Raw genomic sequence first — 19,101 nt, forward strand, 5'->3', positions numbered from 1 at the left:
CCACACTGTTGTGGTAAGGCACACCTCTCATATTTTGGTCTACCTTCCCCACAGATCATTTGTTGGCATGATTATGTGACCAGATTGAATTATCTTCTATTATTATATTGAATTGTTCGGACTTATGTGCCTGTGAACTGTTTCTTATCCATTTGACTGACATTGAGTGCCACTGCAGTTGATGGGCTTCATATCATCAGTGTATCTGACTACTGAAATTTTGAGACATATGTGTGTTTACCACTTAACTGTTGCAGTTAATTTGATTGCAGTGTTATTGGTGAGTTCTCACCTCATTTTATCAAAAGGTCTAAACCAAACAGATGATGTTTCAAAATGCAGAAGGCCTACAACTCTTTGTTGTCAGTTTGATCTCATCAGTTTTAGTGGACTTGCAATACACTTTGTAGTTTTCTTTAAATCCAACTGCTTTTGTTTCATTGTCAATCCTGTATTTCTGCACTTTGCTGCAAGATTATATTGTTGTTACAGTCTGCAGCATATGATGCAATATTGTATATAAATACTTCTAACTGACCCATTGAGCCCACACAACCCAAAAATTGAGAACACATAGGAAGTATCTAGCACCCATCACTTTTTATTTCTTTATTTAGTGATAGCTGTGACAGACCATCAACAGAAGTGAGGCCACCAAGTCTTGCATCTAACAGTGAAAGAATTATGACTGAATCTATGTTTTTATCGTTTAATCATCACAAATATGATACATGTGAAATTTTATTTAACAGTTTTCTTTGCCATGATTATGAGACAAACAAATATATTTACCACTGGTAACGTATCGCATTTCATCAAGGTGGAGTTATTGTACACTCACTTACTTGTTCACAATGAATGAAGACTTCTGAAGGAATGTTGCAGTGTCCAGTTTGGAAACCAGCTTGCTATATGTTTTCTCTGAATTAATACAGGCAAGAAAATAAGAGAATTGCATTTTTCTTTGCATGGAGCCATCGCAATGATACATTGTCATGGGCTATCCAAGAGGACCAGTCCATGATTAACATCAAAATATGCCAAGAACTTTACCACTGTAACATTTCACTCCACCATAAAAACAGTCATGACCATGAGATTTCACTCTCAAAAACCATCATATAAACTTAACATTATTAAATATCAGTTTGAATCTACATAGGAACAGAGTTGTACCAATTTCAGTCAGTTGTTCCATGTCTGAAACTGAAAATTATAGCATCGTGCCAAAAATCTGATGGTTCTTCAATATACACCAGTCCGTTTCCTTGTTGGTTTGCAAATATGCTTTGATTTTTGTTCTTTGGAACTTCAGGAATGTTGTAGACTGAATTATAGTTTTGATGCCAGTTGTTTTTCAATTTGCTCCCAGAAGGCCATACGTTCTTTGAAAGGGCCCTTGTGCACAGTTATGTTCTTGTCAATATCAATGTAGAATTGTTGGTGTTTTGTGAAGGGTGGACATGTTGTGGAAACTGCTGAATGCAGATCGGTTGTTGGTACCCTGGAAACAATTCATATGTTAAAGATAAAGCTGATAATATTCTGTGATTACTCATACAGTACATTTATCTCTTCCTTGCACTACAAAGTTTCTATAGGTTTCATTTATATCTTATTCCTTTAACTGTAGTACACATGGGATTTATGCATTAAATTGTGATGACTATGTAATTTATTTATAGTAACTATATCAAAATATTGTTTTTATCAGTAAAAATGAGCATTAACAGCACTACATACACACCCACCTTTTGTGAATATATGAAATTTTGTATCAGTAATCATTTTATTGTGGGCGAAGGAAATACTTCAGTCTTGTTTCTCATAGTTGCTCCATTGATTTAGCAATGCCGAGTGAACAATGAATGAAGGTATTTTTTAAAGGTAGCATAACTATAGAGAAGTAACTGTTCTAACAAACACACAAACTGTAAATTTCACAGACTCTGAAGAATATTTTTTGCAAAAGGTCAGTGAATTAAAAACCTAACACATACAGGACAAATAACATTATACTATATTCTTCTATTCTGGTGTATAAACAGTGCTCAGACACACTAAATAAGCAATACAATAGTTGCTTTTTAAAGGTTTTCTCAGGGTAGTTTAAGTCTAACATGTGAAGATGCATATTTCCAGCTTTTTATAAAGTATCATAAATGACAAACCATATGACTTCGAAGCTCATACATGATCAAAACGAAAGGTTGCATCTAGAAAGTTACCCACAGGTGCATGCACACGATGGGACACTTTCCTTCCAACACTAGCATTGAAGGCCCATCCAAGTACACTCTCAGCAATCCCTCTCCATACCTGGCCGAATGGAGTGTTATGATACAAGGTAAAGAGTGAGATGGGCTCCAGAGTGATTTAGATTATGGACACTATCAAAGGCTTGTCAGGAGAAAGCTGACAGGAGAAAAGAACAAGGTCTTTCTTGGGAGATGCCACAATATAGTCTGATATCTCTCCCGAAACATCAATTCGTTGTAGTTGCACATCCTGGGAGGCAGTCAGACACTATGTTATGGATGCTAGAAACGTGCCTCAAGTCCATACTAAAGTGGCATATAAAACCTAGATGTTTGTTCTGGGAGGGCGAACAGTTGATGCTATTCCTCTTGAATATGTAGATTTATTACAAAGATTCCAAGACTTACCAAGCGGGAAAGCGCCGGCAGACAGGCACATGAACAAAACACACAAACACACACACAGAATTACGAGCTTTCGCAACTGGCAGTTGCTTTGTCAGGAAATATTTTTCCCATGTGGAAGTTTCTTTCTATTTTTGAATATGTAGATTAGTTTTTTGTGATCCATATAGATAATGAATGTTCGTGCTTCTATTTGTGGATGGAAATATTTGACTGCCTTGTATACAGCCAGAAGTTCATGGTCATTGGAGTGGTGATAATGTTTTGGCTTGTGTCCAAGACTGATGCTAAAAGCACTTCAAGCTTAAGGTGTGCACACAGTGCCGTGTTTGCTATGTCATTTTTTGTTTACTGAAATGTGGAGCACATTATTTCATTCCACTGCACTAGATGCTGCCTCAAAACTTGGGGCTATAAAGTGTCATGTCCAGTAGCTCTTTCAGTTCTGCTGCACGAGGTAAGTGTCAGCAGTACAAGTTTAGGATGTCTAAAAAGCAGCATAACTCCTTGACTGTCATTGGCCATGGTATTTTTAGGACTGCTTTGATCTTTTCCATCAGTGGAAGGGAGACTTCAGATAAAATTCAATGGCCTTAGCCTTCAGGCCATCCAAACACATACTTGGCCACATTCAACAACATGCCGTATTGTTCTAGACGCTTAAATACTTCTTGCAAATGCTGGTAATGTTGCTCCCTTATGGCAGAAAACTTGAGTATGTTGCTCAATTAGGCAAAGTAAAATAGCAGCCCTTGCAGAACAGAGTCAAAAAAACTTCTGCCAGGATTGTGCAGCAATTTGTAACTCAAATATCATAAATTTGCTCTTGGGAAGTTTGAATGGACTGCTTATCACAATCTTAGGAATGTCCTCTTCTTTGACAGGCATCTACATATACACTCTGGTGTAGTCCAACACACCAAATCCTGTCCTGCCATGTAGTGTGCAATTGTAATTGCGTAGCAATGACAGAGGATAGTAAACAGGCATTTTTCTGGTTACGAACATGTCAGTCACACACAGGTGCAAAACTCATCCTTTCTCTGGGTCAAGATGGAGCACTGATGACCATGGGCTACTTGGGGGCTGGATCATGCCTTCTTTAAGCATCACACGGAATTCTGCTGTACTCATGGCCAAATAATCAGGTGACAATATCGTGGGTCAACAAGATGCCGGTAGACTTTCTGTGGTTTCTATATTGTGTAGCATGTGTGCCATTTGTGTAGGTGTGCCTGATGGTCTAGTTAAGATTGGATATTGTCCCAGCAGTGCATCATACTTCGTCTCATCACACACCTTATTAGCTTGGCACTATCCATGGATGTGTCACAGTGAAAACCTGCTGCCGTCAGTTCAGTAATGCTATTGAGCAGTTTGGCTTTGGTTACATCTACTGAAAGATGGAAATGTGTCAGAAGATCAGCTGCTATTATCAGCTCCCTAACATCAATGATAGAAAAGTCCTGAATTTAGCTCTATCTGCTCCATTACATACAAAGTGATGGAAGAGCTTTTTGTAGCAGATAAACAGAATGCAGTTGGTGGTCTACAGCAATGGGCTGAAGTTCTTGGAAGAATGCTTAATTCTGAGCTGGTGTGTATTAAATACTTCTGACCAGCTCTCCTATCACTAATAAACAGGTGTCATAACTTTGTTGGGCAGTTGACTGCACCTACTAGCAGTTGCTGCTAGCATTTGGGTATGAACATGGTGCTGTTCATTTACACAGATTTTCACTGAACCTATAGTGGTTCCAGCATGTAGGGTGTTTCATGTTTGATGAATGTAGCATTGGTTGATGATTGGCTTCTGGATATCCAGCGATTAGCTCCGCTACCGTTACAAGGTCAGCCCTGGGAAAATAGTTTGCTGATCTGTGTGCATAGGATGTCTACTTTTGCTGGCAGTGAGTCAAATTCCATGCATGCAACTGTTGGTGCCATTGTTGTATTACTGCCTGGCACTGTCACTGCACTAACATGTGGGGTGGGATGGCCTCTTGAACCTGATCTGCAAGCATGGCCACTGTGTCCAATGGCAATTCCATCTGTGATGCCACAATTGCTTTGACTTTTAGGTGGTAGTTGGCTGCTCCATAGGGTGCATAGTAGGTTGTAAGGGATGGTAACTGTGTCAACCTTGCTCCACAGATGACACAGATATTGTGAAGGCTTATGATCACCAATATTTTCTTGCATCAATACCTGTCTGATTTGATCTTCATGTGACACAATAACTCTCCAGATTAGTTTTGATTTAAACCTTCTATACGAATTTTTGTGCAATGGTGTAGTGATCACGTCTTGTACCTCAGCAGCTTAGTGATGGTCAAGTTGGCTCAAGACAAGTGTGAATTTTTTGAGTCCGCTATAATTCCTGCATAGCCACGGAAGACTTATGATCACCAATATCTTCTTGCATCAATACCTGTCTGATTTGATCTTCATGTGACACAATAACTCTCCAGATTAGTTTTGATTTAAGCCTTCTATACGAATTTTTGTGCAATGGTGAGTCAGAAAAATGGTCACTGACACTGAATCCAGGATTGACAGACATAATCACAGAACATAAAAACATGGGAAACACACAAACTCATATAAAAATTCACATGCTAGAGAATAAACAATCCAAGAGGACATTGAAACATGTTATGAAACACAGCACACCTGGCAGTTGGCCATGGAAGCTGTTTGACTGCTGTGACTCATTTGTCATCACAGGCCACTCACAACACTGCACCACTGAACACAACAACACTGCTGGCTGACATGAACTTCATAGCAAATATAACAGTGTAAACTGAATAACATGAGGTATACACTTCAACCTTGTCCCCCTAGCATCTCAACTACCACATCCCTTTGCATGTCCTTTGAGTCATATAAACATAGTTTGGTTTCTGTATATGTTGCAAATTAAATTTTTCTCTCTGTATTTTATCCTTAAAAATTCAGCATTTCTAAGAGTTTATTCAGTCACCATTGTCAAAGGCTTTTTCAAAATATACAGTTTAGAGTTTGTCTTTATTTACTCTACCTTCTCAGATTAGTCACAGGGGCAGTTTGCCTCATGTGTTCTTATATTCCTCTGGAACCTCTTTTTACCAGTTTGATCCCCTGCTGCATTTACTATTTCAACCCTCAAAGCTACCCATTTACAGTCCATCATCTTTCTTTCTCCAGTTTCAGTCAAACATATCCTAAACTTCCTTTGAAACTCTCAGTAACCTCTGGTTCTATCAATTTATCCAGGTTCTGTCTCCTTAATTTCCTATCTCTTTATAGTTGTTTCAGTTTTAATATGCAGATTGTAACCAATAAGTTGTGGTCAGAGCCAACACCTTTCCCTTGAAATGTTTGCAGTTTAAAATATGGTCCCAAAAATCTTTGTTTTACAATTATGTAATTTATTTGAAACCTTTCTGTACCTCCAAGTCCATTCCACACAGGCAACATTCTTTCATTATTATTAAACCAAGTGTTAATTTGTGCTCTATGTAAAATTCAACCTGGTAGCTTTCCTTTCCATTCCTTTCACTCAGTCCATGTTGTCCTGCTGCTTTTGCTTCCCTTCCTTTTTTTGATATAGACTTCTAGTCCAATATCACAATTTAATTTTCATCTCTCTTAACAATATGAGTAATTTCTTTTATCACATCACACATTCTGTCAAGCTCTTCATCATCTGTGGAGGTAATAAGCATCTAAACTTGCACAACTGTGGGCTGTTGAATTTGTATCTGACTTGACTATGATATGTATTCACTACACTATTGATTATAGCTTACTTGTATTCTTTTTGTCTCATTCATTATTACAGCTACTCCAATAGTGTTCCTATTTGATTTCATGTTGATAGCCCTATCCACATCTTACATGAAGTTGTTTTCTTTCTGACACTGTGCATTACTAATTCCCACTGTACTTAACTTCAAGATATCTATTACTCATTTTAAGGGATCTAACATTTTATGCTTTGACCTGGAGAATGTCAGCACTGTTCCCTCTTATGAAAACACCCTCCTGAATAGTAAATGCCCAGAGATCAAAATGGATGACTGTTTTACCTTTGGAATATTTTACCCAAAAGGGTGGCATTATCATTAAAAATATACTGCACAGGTGCATGTCCTTGGGAAAAATAATGGCTGTAGTTTCCCCTCAGATGTTTGTATTACCAATCTCCTTCTTGGCTTAATACTTGTTTGTGAATTATTTTTGTGAGCTTTGAACAGGAGAGGCTTATATTCAATTACCTGAGAATTTACTAATTTAATTTATAAATGTCTTGTTTGGTTGTGTGCTAACGAGGTACAGTCTTTCATTTTGATAGCAGTGTAGGGTAAAGTACTGCCATTTGTATGGACACTTGTATTTCTACAAGCTTGTGCCTGTTTTTTTGGGTAGAACAGTTGTGTTAGTTAGACCATTAGTGAGGCATTTTCTTCCATTCCTGCAGCAGAACAAGCAAGTACAACTTCTGTTTGTGAAATATTTTTCCAGGCACCAGGAGTAACTTATTTTCAGGTACCTGAAAGGTTACTAGTTTCATTCTTAAATTTATTATGCATTTCTGTGTTTACTGGGCATAGTCTAGCATTTTAATACCTGCATAGTGTAGATTTTTACCATCTGTGGTATGGGCAGGGACTGTAATCACTGTTGACTGCAGACAGTGTTGGTGACACTTTGCTCACCTGCATAGTGTAGATTTTTATCATCTGTGGTATGGGCAGGGACTGTGATCACTGTTGACTGCAGACAGAGTTGGTGACACTTTGCTCACAGCTCCAGGCAGTGCTGGTTTCAGTCACACAGCTTGTGGCATCACTGCGATAGGGCCAGATGTGGGGATCCAAGGGACATCCAGCACATCACACATGTTCCCCGATCAGTCCACTATTATTAGAGCCTTAGTTACTGCCTACACCAGTGGTCAAGTGAGAGGTCATTTCAAGGTGTGGCACAAAGTGAAAGATTTTCCAGAGGGCCAATTGAGAAACCTCCCTGGTTCATCTGACTAACAGCTTTATTATACTGTCTGTGGCCGATACAGGTCCTGAACTAGATGCTATGACTTGTCCTGTTTTAGAGGAAGCCTCTCACCCCACAAAATGTGGACGTCACAGAGGATGGTATTATTGATAGTTGGGAGCTCAAAAGTTAGGTGGATAATGTGGCTCCATAGGAACATAGCTCCCAATGAATGAAAGAATTGCAATGTGCATTCTGTGTGGATACCAGGAGAAGTCACCCAACATGTGGAACACATCCTTTCAGATGCCATGAACAGTGCAGGGTACAGCCAAATGCAGTTGGTGACTCATGTCAGAATTAATGAAGTGTGCTGCTTTGGTTGAAAGAAAGTCTCTCTACTTTTGGGCAGCTATCTGAATTGGTAAAGACTGTCAGTCTTACTTGTGAGATGAAGGCAGAGCTCATCATCTGTAGCACTGTCGATAAAATCGATTGTGGGCCTATGGTACAGAGCCAAGCAAAAGGTATGAATCAGAGGCTCAGATGGTTATGCAACCATGTAGGCTGCAGACTCCTCAACTTCCTATGGTGGTGGGTATTGGGTCCCACTTAATAAATCAGAGATCCATTACACACACAAAGTGGCTACATAGATAGCAGGGGATATGTGAAGTGGACTGGGCAGTTTTTTAGGCTAGAGGCTCTTGGGAAAGAACAAAAAGGGCTTCACTCTCAAAGAGTGCAGATCAAACACAGGACAAGGGTTGCTGTAGGGACCAAAGGTATTATAGTAGTAAACTGTCACAGTTGTGTTCTGAAAGGATCAGAGCTCAAGGTGCTAATAGAAAGTACTGAAACACAAATAGTTGCTGTTGTTATTGTGGTCTTCAGTCCAAAGACTGGTTTGATGGCTCTCCATGCTACTCTATCCTGTGCAATCTTCTTCATCTCCGAGTAACTACCTCAACCTACATCCCACTGAATCTGCTTACTGTATTCATCCCTTGGTCGATTTCTACCACTCTAAACTGGTGATCCCTTGATGCCTCAGAACATGCCCTACCAACCAGTCCCTTCTTTTAATCAGGTTGTACCACAAATTTCTCTTCTCCCCAGCTCTATTCAGTATCTCCTCACTAGTTATATGAACTACCCATCTAAACTTCAGCACTCTTCCGTAGCACAACATTTCAAAAGCTTCTAATTCTTATGTCTAAGATGTTTTTTCTCCATGTTTCACTTATATGGATGGCTACACTCCATACAAATACTTTCAGAAAGGACTTCCTGACACTTAAATCTATACTTGATGTTAACAAATATTTCATCTTTATAAATGGTTTTCTTACCATTGCCAGTCTACATTTTATAGCCTCAACTGCTCTCCCAGTTCCTTTGCTGTCTCTGACAGAATTAAAATGTCACTGGCAAACCACAAAGTTTTTATTTCTCCTCCCTGAATTTTAATTCCTACTCCAGGTTTTTCTTTTCTTCCCTTTACACTTGCTCAATATACAGATTGAATAAAATGGGGGTAGGCTAGAAACCTGTCACATTCCCATCTCAACCACTGCTTCCATTTTGCGGCACTCAACTCTTACAAATGCCATCTGCTTTCTGCAAAAGATGTAAATAACCTTTTGCTCCCTGTATTCTGCCATTGCCATCTTTATAATTTGAAAGAGAGTGCTCCAATCAACATTGTCAAAAGCTTTCTCTAAGTCTGCAAATGCTATAAATGTAGGTTTACCTTTCCTTAACCTATCTTCTATGAAAAGTCATGAAGTCAGTATTGCCTTGCATGTTCCTACATTTCTCCAGAATCAAAACTGATCTTCCCCGAGGTCCGCTTCTACAAGTTTTTCCATTCCTCTGTTAACACTGACTAATTTAACTGATAGTTTGATCATTTTCACACTTGCCAGCACTTGCTTTCTTTAGAATTGTGATTATTAAATTCTTCTTGAAGTCTGAGGGTATTTCACCTGTCTCATACATCTTGCACACCAGTTGGAAGAGTTTTGTCATGGCTGGCTCTCCCAAGACTATCAGTAATCCTAACATAATGTTGTCTACTCCCAGGGCCTTGTTTTGACGTAAGTCTTTCAGTGATCTGACCAATTCTTCATGCAGAATCACATCTCCTTCTCATCTTCCCATACATCCTCTTCCATTTCCATAATATTGCCATCAAGTACATCTCCCTTGTATGGATCCTCTATATACTTCTTACATCTTTCTGCTTTCCCTTCTTTGCTTAGGACCGGTTTTCCATCTGAGCTCTTGATATTTATACAGGTGGTTCTCTTTTCTCCAAAGGTCTCCTTAATTTGCCTGTAAGCAGTATCTATCTCACCCCTAGTAATACACATTTCTACAACCTTGCAGTTCTTCTCTAGCCATCCCTGCTTAGTCATTTTGTACTTCCTGTCTATCACCATTTTTAGACGTTTGTATTCTCTTTTGCCTGCTTTATTTATTGCGCTTTTATGTTTTCTTCTTTCATTGGTCAAATTCAGTATCTCTTATGTTTTCCAAGGATATCTACTAGCCCTTGGCCTTTTACCTGCTTGAGCCTCTGCTGCCTTCAGTATTTCATCTCTCTCAGAGCTACCAATTCTTCTTCTACTGTATTCCTTTTCCCTATTCTTGTCAGTCATTACCTAAAGCTCCCTCTGAGACCCTCTACAGCCTCTGGTTCTTTCAGTTTATCCAGGTCCCATCACCTTAAATTCCTGCCTTTTTGTAGCGTCTTCAGTTTTAATCTGCATTCATAATCAATAAATTGTGGTCAGCTTCCACATCTGCTCTTGGAAACATCTTACAATTTGAAATCTGGTTCCTAAATCTCTGTCTAACCATTATATAATCAATCTGAAACCTTTCAGTGTCTCCAGGTCTCTTCCACATATACAGATTTCTCTCATGACTTTTAAACCAAGTATTACCTATAATTGAATTATGGCCTGTGCAAAATTCTACAAGGTAGCTTCCTCTTTCATACCTTTTCTCCAGTCCATATTAACCTACTATTTTTCCTTCTCTTCCTTTTCCTTCTATCAAATTCCAGTCCCCCACGACTATTAAATTTTTGGCTCCCATAACTATCTAAATAATTTCTTTTATCGCTCTTACATTTCCTTAATTTCCTCCTCATCTGCAGAGCTACCTGGAATACAAAATTGCACTATTGTGTTGGGTGTGGGCTTGGTGTCTATCTTGGTTAGAATAATGCATTCACTATGCTTTTCATAGTAGCTTCTACACGTTCTTATATTTTTAATCATTATTAAACCTACTCATGTGTTACCCCTATTTGATTTTGTATTTACAGCCCTGTAATTGTTATATGTACTGAAAGCTGCCTAAAATGGAAGATACAAGATAAATTCAGCTGAAATTTGTACAAAGGACCTGATGGTTTTCAGAAAGAATAGATTAAATACAGTTGGTGGTGGGGTGTTTGTTGCTGTTGGAAGTAGTCTGTCTTGTAATAAAATTAAAGTAGTTAGTTCCTGTGAGTTATGATGGGTAGAGCTTATACTTGACAACTAGAATAAATTAATGATTGATTCCTTTTACCAACCTCCTGACTCAGATGACACAGTAGCTGACCAGTTCAAAGAAGACTTAAGTCTCATTTCAAATATGTACCTCACTCATACAATTATACAAGGTGGTGACTTCAATCTTCCTTAATATGTTGATGAAATTACATGTTTAAGGTTGATGGTAGGCATGAAACATCATGCTAAATGCTTGCTCTGAAAATTATTTTGAACAAATACTTCATGAGCCCACTCAGAGTGTATATATTTGAGGAAACACACTTGATCTGTTAGCAGTAAATAACCCTGAGCAAATAGGGAGGATTATGACGGATATAGGGATTAGTCATCACAAGGTTGTTGTAGTGAGACTGAATACCATAATACCTAAACCCGCAAAAAATTAATGCAAAAAATGTCTTTTTAAAAAGCAGATAAATTTTTATTTGACCCGTTCCTAAGAGACAGCCACCATTCCTTCTGAACTAACTATGAAAGTGTAGATCAGATGTAGCTTAAATTCAAAGAAATGGTATTGACAGCAATGGAGAGATTTATACCAAATACATTAATAATAAGTGGAACTGACCACCATGGAACAGGTCAGAACACTGTCGCACAAACAATGAAAAAAGCTATCCAAAATTAAAATAGTGGTTGGTTGGTTGGTTGATTGGATGGTTGGGGGAAGGGACCAAACAGCAAGGTCATCTGTCCCATCAGATTAGGAAAGGAAGTCAGCTGTGCCTGAAGCAATTAAGGGAAATCTTGGAAACCTAATTCAGGATGACTGGACATAGGTTTGAACCATCATACTCCTGAATGTGAGTCCAGTGTACTAACCACTGCACCACTTTGCTCAGTTTTAAATAATGTAAAATCTCAAAGATTGGCAAAGTTTTGTAGAACCTCAAAATTTAGTGCAAACTTCAATGAGGGAGGTCTCTATTAGCTCACACAATGAAGCGCATTGTCTTGAAATTTTGCAGAAAATCCAAAGAGGTTCAGCTGCAAGTGAAGTAAATCAACAGCAACAGACAATCAATATCTTCACTGTGTGACAGTAAAGATAATGTTACTGAGATGGTGCCACTAAAGTGGAGTTACTCGATACAGTTTTCTAAAATTCCTTCACCAACAAATATGAAGTAAGTATTCCTAAATTCAAATCGAAAACTGCTGCCAGCAGGAGTAACTTAAAATAGATATCCTTGATGTAGCAAAGCAGCTTAAATCACTTAAACGAGGCAAGTCAGATTATATACCACTTAGATTTCTTTTAGAGTATGCTGAAGTAATAGCTCCATACTTAAAAACCATATACAACAACTCATCTAATCTAATATAATTCAACTGAAGATCTGTGCCTAAAACAGAAAAGTTGCACAGGTCACACCAATAGTCACGAGGAAATATGAGTAATCTGATGAATAAGAATCAGAATCAAACCCATATCACTGATGTAGATTTGCAGTAGGATTTTGGAACATATACTGTTTTTAAACATTATGAATTACCTCAAGGAAAATGATCTGTTGACACATAGTCAGCACTGATTTGGAAAATACCATTCTTGTGAAACACGATAGCTATTTATTCTTGTGAAATAATTAGTGCTTTCAACAGAGGATCTCAAATTGATTCCATATTTCTAGATTTGCAAAAGGCCTTTGACAATGTTCCTCACAAGTGGCTTATAGTCAAGTTGTGTGCCTATGGAATATTGTGTTAGTTGTGTGACTGGGTTTGTGATTCCCTATCAATAAGATCACAGTCTGTAGTAGCTAATAGAAAGCCCTGACAGAAGTGATGCTGGGCTATAGGTACTCTAATGTTCCTAACCTACATAAACAACTTAGGAGACTTTCTGAGCAACCATCTTAAATTCTTTGCATGTGATGCTGTCATTTACAGCCAGCAAAGTGATCAGATGATTGAGACTAATTGTAAAATGATTTTGACAAGATATCTGTAGGGTGCAAAAAGTGGCAATTGATTCTAAATAATGAAAAGTGTGAGGTCATCCACCTGAGTACTAACAGAAATCCATTAAATTTTGGTCACATGAAAATCTCACAAATCTGAAAGCTGTCAATTCGACTGAACATACCGAAATTACAGTTACAAATAATTTAAACTGAAAAGATCCCATAGTTAATGTTGTGGTGAAAGCAAACCAAAGACTGAGTTTAATTGGCAGAGTGCTTAGGAGATGCAATAGGTCTACTAAAGAAACTGCTTACACTACACTTGTCCATCCTCTGCTAGAGTACTGCTGTTCAGAATGGGATCCTTACTAGATTGGACTGATGAAGGACATCAAAAAAGTTCAGAGAAAGACAGCTCATTTTGTATTATTGAAAACTAGGGGAAGAGTGTCATGGATATGATACACAAGTTGGGGGGGGGGGGGGGGGGGCAATCATCAAAACAAACACATTTTTTGTTGCAGAAAGATCTTTTCTGGAAATTTTAATCTTCAACATTCTCCTCTGAGTGCAAAAATATTTTGTTGACATCCCTCTACATAGGGACAAATGATCATCACAATAAAATAAGAGTAATTAGAGCTTTCATAGAAAGATTTAACTGTCTGTTTTTCTCACAGATTCTTAGAGAGTGGATCAATAGAGAAACAGTATGAAAGTGGTTTGATGATCCCTCTGCCAGGCACTTAATTGTGAATTGCTGTGTAGTCATGTAGATGTAATGTTACAGGCCCACACCAGTCAATCATCCAGACTGTTACCCTACAACTGCTAAGGCTGCTGCCCCTCATCAGGAACCATGTGTTGGTCTGCTCTCTCCACAGATGATCATTCGATGTGATTTCACCTACCATACTGCGTAATTGTGTGTAGGCCACCTCAATGTGGCAAGGTGGCAAATTATTGTGCTAAGATAAATATATTTGGACTGTAGGAAGTCTGATCATGTTGACTGCTGAATATCAGTAGAAAATAATTGCGTAAGTCCACTCATAATGTAAAGCAAATTGCAGTTACTGACATTTGCTCATTCATGCTGTAAGAGTGAGTTAACACTTGGCACTTAAGCTGAAAAATGTTCTACAATACAAATTTTAGAAATCATCCATAATTTAAATATCTAATTACATTACAGTTATCCATAATCACAGATTTCATGAATGAATAAACAATGCCAGGGTTCACAGGAGAACTTCTGTAAAGTTTAGAAGGTAGGAGACGAGATACTGGCAGAAGTAAAGCTGTGAGGATGGGGCGTGAGTTGTGCCTGGGTGGCTCAGTTGGTAGAGCACTTGCCCGCGAAAGGCAAAGGTCCCGAGTTTGAGCCACGGTCCGGCACACAGTTTTAATCTGCAGGATATCTCATAGTTGTGCCTGGGTGGCTCAGTTGGTAGAGCACTTGCCCGCGAAAGGCAAAGGTCCCGAGTTTGAGCCTTGGTCCGGCACACAGTTTTAATCTGCAGGATATTTCATATCAGTGCACACTCCGCTGCAGAATGAAAATCTCATTCTGGAAACATCCCCCAGGCTGTGGCTAAGCCATGTCGCCACAATATCCTTTCTTTCGGGAGTGCTAGTTCTGCATGATTCACAGGAGAGCTTCTGTAAAGTTTGGAAGGTAGAAGATGAGATACTGGCAGAAGTAAAGCTGTGAGGAGAGGGCATGAGTCATGCTTGGGTAGCTCAGATGGTAGAGCACTTGCCCGCGAAAGGCAAAGGTCCTGAGTTCGAGTCTTGGTCCGGCACACAGTTTTAATCTGCCACGAAGGCAAACAATGCCAGTACTTATCATATTGTTGCTTGAATATCCTCACATAGTCCTTTCAGTTTCAACTCTGATGACACCAGTCCAGGATACAATGTTCATAATCATTGAGCTGAATGTAAATCATCACATTCTGGACATTTTTACCACAGCTCTATATTAATATTCTATTTTGTTTCATTTTAATTTTAAGTATTATTTTTAAAATGTATAAATGTAGTAATTCATAGATGAACTCATAAATGTTTTGCTAGGTTTTACAAATATCTTAGTTTTCAATCATTCACAGTGACATTGTATTTCTGTCAAAAATGGCAAAGTACATGAAAGAGCAGCTGAATTGTATGGATAGTCTTGAAAAGAGGTTGTAAGATATACATTGATCATCATCATCATCATCATCATAATTCAAGACTGATTATGCCTTTCAGCGTTCAGTCTGGAGCATAGCCCCCTGATAAAATTCCTCCATGATCCCCTATTCAGTGTTAACATTGGTGCCTCTTCTGATGTTAAATGTATTACTTAAAAATCATTCTTAACTGAATCCAGGTACCTTCTCCTTGGTCTGCCCTGACTCCTCCTGCCCTCTATTGCTGAACCCATGAGTCTCTTGGGTAACCTTGCTTCACCCATGCATGTAACATGACCCCACCATCTAAGCCTGTTCGCCCTGACTGCTACGTCTATAGAGTTCATTCCCAGTTTTTTTTTTTTGATTTCCTCATTGTGGACACCCTCCTGCCATTGTTCCCATCTACTAATACCTGCAAACATCCCAGCTACTTTCATATCCGTAACCTCAACCTTGTTGATAAGGTAACCTGAATCCACCCAGCTTTCGCTCCCATACAACAAAGTTTGTCGAAAGATTGAACGGTGCACAGACAACTTAGTCTTGGTATTGACTTCCTTCTTGCAGAAGAGAGGAGATCCTAGCTGAGCGCTCACTGCATTAGCTTTGCTACACCTCCCTTACAGTTCTTTCACTATGTTGCCATCCTGTGAGAATATGCATCCTAAGTACTTGAAACCGTCCACCTGTTCTAACTTTGTTTCTCCTATTTGACACTCAATCTGTTTATATTTCTTCCCCACAGACATTACTTTCGTTTTGGAGATGCTAATCTTCATACCATAGTCCTTACATTTCTGATCTAGCTCTGAAATACACTCCTGGAAATTGAAATAAGAACACCGTGAATTCATTGTCCCAGGAAGGGGAAACTTTATTGACACATTCCTGGGGTCAGACACATCACATAATCACACTGACAGAACCACAGGCACATAGACACAGGCAACAGAGCATGCACAATGTCGGCACTAGTACAGTGTATATCCACCTTTCGCAGCAATGCAGGCTGCTATTCTCCCATGGAGACGATCGTAGAGATGCTGGATGTAGTCCTGTGTAACGGCTTGCCATGCCATTTCCACCTGGCGCCTCAGTTGGACCAGCGTTCGTGCTGGACGTGCAGACTGCGTGAGTTGACACTTCATCCAGTCCCAAACATGCTCAATGGGGGACAGATCCAGAGATCTTGCTGGCCTGGGTAGTTGACTTACACCTTCTAGAGCACGTTGGGTGGCACGGGATACATGCGGATGTGCATTGTCCTGTTGGAACAGCAAGTTCCCTTGCCGGTCTAGGAATGGTAGAACGATGGGTTCAATGACGGTTTGGATGTACCGTGCACTATTCAGTGTCCCCTTGACGATCACCAGAGGTGTACGGCCAGTGTAGGAGATCGCTCCCCACACCATGATGCCGGGTGTTGGCCCTGTGTGCCTTGGTCGTATGCAGTCCTGATTGTGGCCCTCACCTGCACGGCGCCAAACACGCATACGACCATCATTGGCACCAAAGCAGAAGCGACTCTCATCGCTGAAGACGACACGTCTCCATTCGTCCCTCCATTCACGCCTGTCGCGACACCACTGGAGGCGGGCTGCACGATGTTAGGGCGTGAGCGGAAGACGGCCTAACAGTGTGCGGGACAGTAGCCCAGCTTCATGGAGATGGTTGCGAATGGTCCTCGCCGAAACCCCAGGAGCAACAGTGTCCCTAATTTGCTGGGAAGTGGCGGTGCGGTCCCCTACGGCACTGCGTAGGATCCTACGGTCTTGGCGTGCATCCGTGCGTTGCTGCGGTCCGGTCCCAGGTCGACGGGCACATTCACCTTCCGCCGACCACTGGCGACAACATCGATGTACTGTGGAGACCTCATGCCCCACGTGTTGAGCAATTCGGCAGTACGTCCACCCGGCCTCCCGCATGCCCACTATACGGCCTCGCTCAAAGTCCGTCAACTGCACATACGGTTCACGTCCACGCTGTCGCGGCATGCTACCAGTGTTAAAGACTGCGATGGAGCTCCGTATGCCACGGCAAACTGGCTGACACTGACAGCGGCGGTGCACAAATGCTGCGCAGCTAGCGCCATTCGACGGCCAACACCGCGGTTCCTGGTGTGTCCGTTGTGCGTGTGATCATTGTTTGTACAGCCCTCTCGCAGTGTCCAGAGCAAGTATTGTGGGTCTGACACACCGGTGTCAATGTGTTCTTTTTTCCATTTCCAGGAGTGTATTACTTTGCAAACTTTCAATCGAATCTGCCATCACAACTAAGTCATCCGCATATGCAAGACTGCTTATTTTGTGTTCACCCAGCCAGTCTATTGTTTTCAACATATGATCCATAAGTAATATGAACAACAGTGGGGACAGGTTGCAGCCTTGTCTTACCCCTGAAACTACTCTGAACCATGACCTCCATTTACCTTCAACTCTAACTACTGCCTGACTATCCATGTAAAGACCTTTAATTGCTTGCAAAAGTCTGCCTCCTATTCTATAATTTCGTAGAACAGACAATAACTTCCTCCTAGGAACCCAGTCATATGCCTCTTCTAGATGTATAAAGCATAGATACAATTCCCTGTTCTACTCATAACACTTCTCCATTATTTGCTGTAAGCTAAAGATCTGGTCCTGACAACCTCTAAGAGGCCTAAACCCACACTGATTTTCATCCAATGGTCCTCAACTAATACTCGCACTTTCCTTTCAACAATACCTGAGAAGATTTTACCCACAACGCTGATTAAAGAGATACCTCTGCAGTTGTTACAATCTTTTCTGTTTCCATGTTTAAAGATTGGTGTGATTACTGCTTTTGTCCAGTCTGATAGAACCTGCCCCGACTCCCAGGCCATTTCAATTATCCTGTGTAGCCATTTAAGACCTGACATTCCACTGTATTTGATGAGTTCCGACTTAATTTCATCCACCTCAGCTGCTTTAATGCACTGCAATCTATTGACCATTTTCTCCTCTTCCTCAAATGTGATCCTATTTCCATGTTCATCCCTATCCCATTCTACCTCGAAATCTGAAAAGTTACTGATCGTATTTTCACCTACATTGAGCAGCTCTTCAAAATATTCCCTCCACCTGCCCAAGGCATCCACAGGATTCACCAGCAGTTTTCCTAACCTGTCCAAAATACTTGTCATTTCCTTCTTACCTCCCTTTTGAAGACTGCTAATTACACTCCAGAATGGTTTTCCAGCAGCTTGACCCATAGTCTCCAACCTGTTTCCAAAGTCTTCCCAAGATTTCTTCTTGGATGCTGCAATTATCTGTTTGGCTTCGTTTCTTTCTTCAACATAACTTTCTCTGTCTACCTGAGTTCTAGTATGTAGCCATTTTTGATACACCTTCTTTTTCCTTTCACAGGTTGCCTTGACTGTGTTATTCCACCAAGCTGTTTGCATCATCCTACTTTTACACATTACTGTTCCAAGACATTCTTTAGCCACTTCTAGTACTGTGTCCCTGTACCGTGTCCATTCCTTTTCCAATGACTGTAATTGACTACATTCAACTAACTGGTACCTGTGCCTGATTTTCTTATCCTGAAGTTTCTCCACTCTTATCCTCCTACATATGGACCTGACCTCCTGCACTTTCGGCCTCACGATCCCAATTTTGCTGCAGATTAAATAATGATCACTGTCATCAAAGAATTCCCTGAATACACATGTGTGCCTCACAGCCTTCCTGAATTCCTGATGTGTTATTATATAGTCAATGACAGATCTGGTTCCCCTGCCTTCCCAAGTGTACTGGTGAATGTTCTTATGTTTAAA

General features: G+C 40.1%; 1 protein-coding gene across 1 annotated transcript in view; it reads right to left on the bottom strand.

Moving 5' to 3' along the window:
* Positions 1–581: 581 nt before the first annotated feature.
* LOC126334669 (esterase FE4-like) overlaps positions 582–19,101 on the bottom strand; it is a 212,270-nt gene continuing 193,750 nt past the window's right edge. Inside the window, exon 10 of the mRNA XM_049997135.1 lies at positions 582–1,504. Within this exon, the coding sequence (XP_049853092.1) occupies positions 1,333–1,504 (172 nt within the window). The 3' untranslated portion in view covers positions 582–1,332. The remainder of the gene's footprint in view (positions 1,505–19,101) is intronic.

Source organism: Schistocerca gregaria, chromosome 2 (assembly GCF_023897955.1).
Source record: "Schistocerca gregaria isolate iqSchGreg1 chromosome 2, iqSchGreg1.2, whole genome shotgun sequence".
In the NCBI taxonomy this organism is placed as follows: domain Eukaryota; kingdom Metazoa; phylum Arthropoda; class Insecta; order Orthoptera; family Acrididae; genus Schistocerca; species Schistocerca gregaria.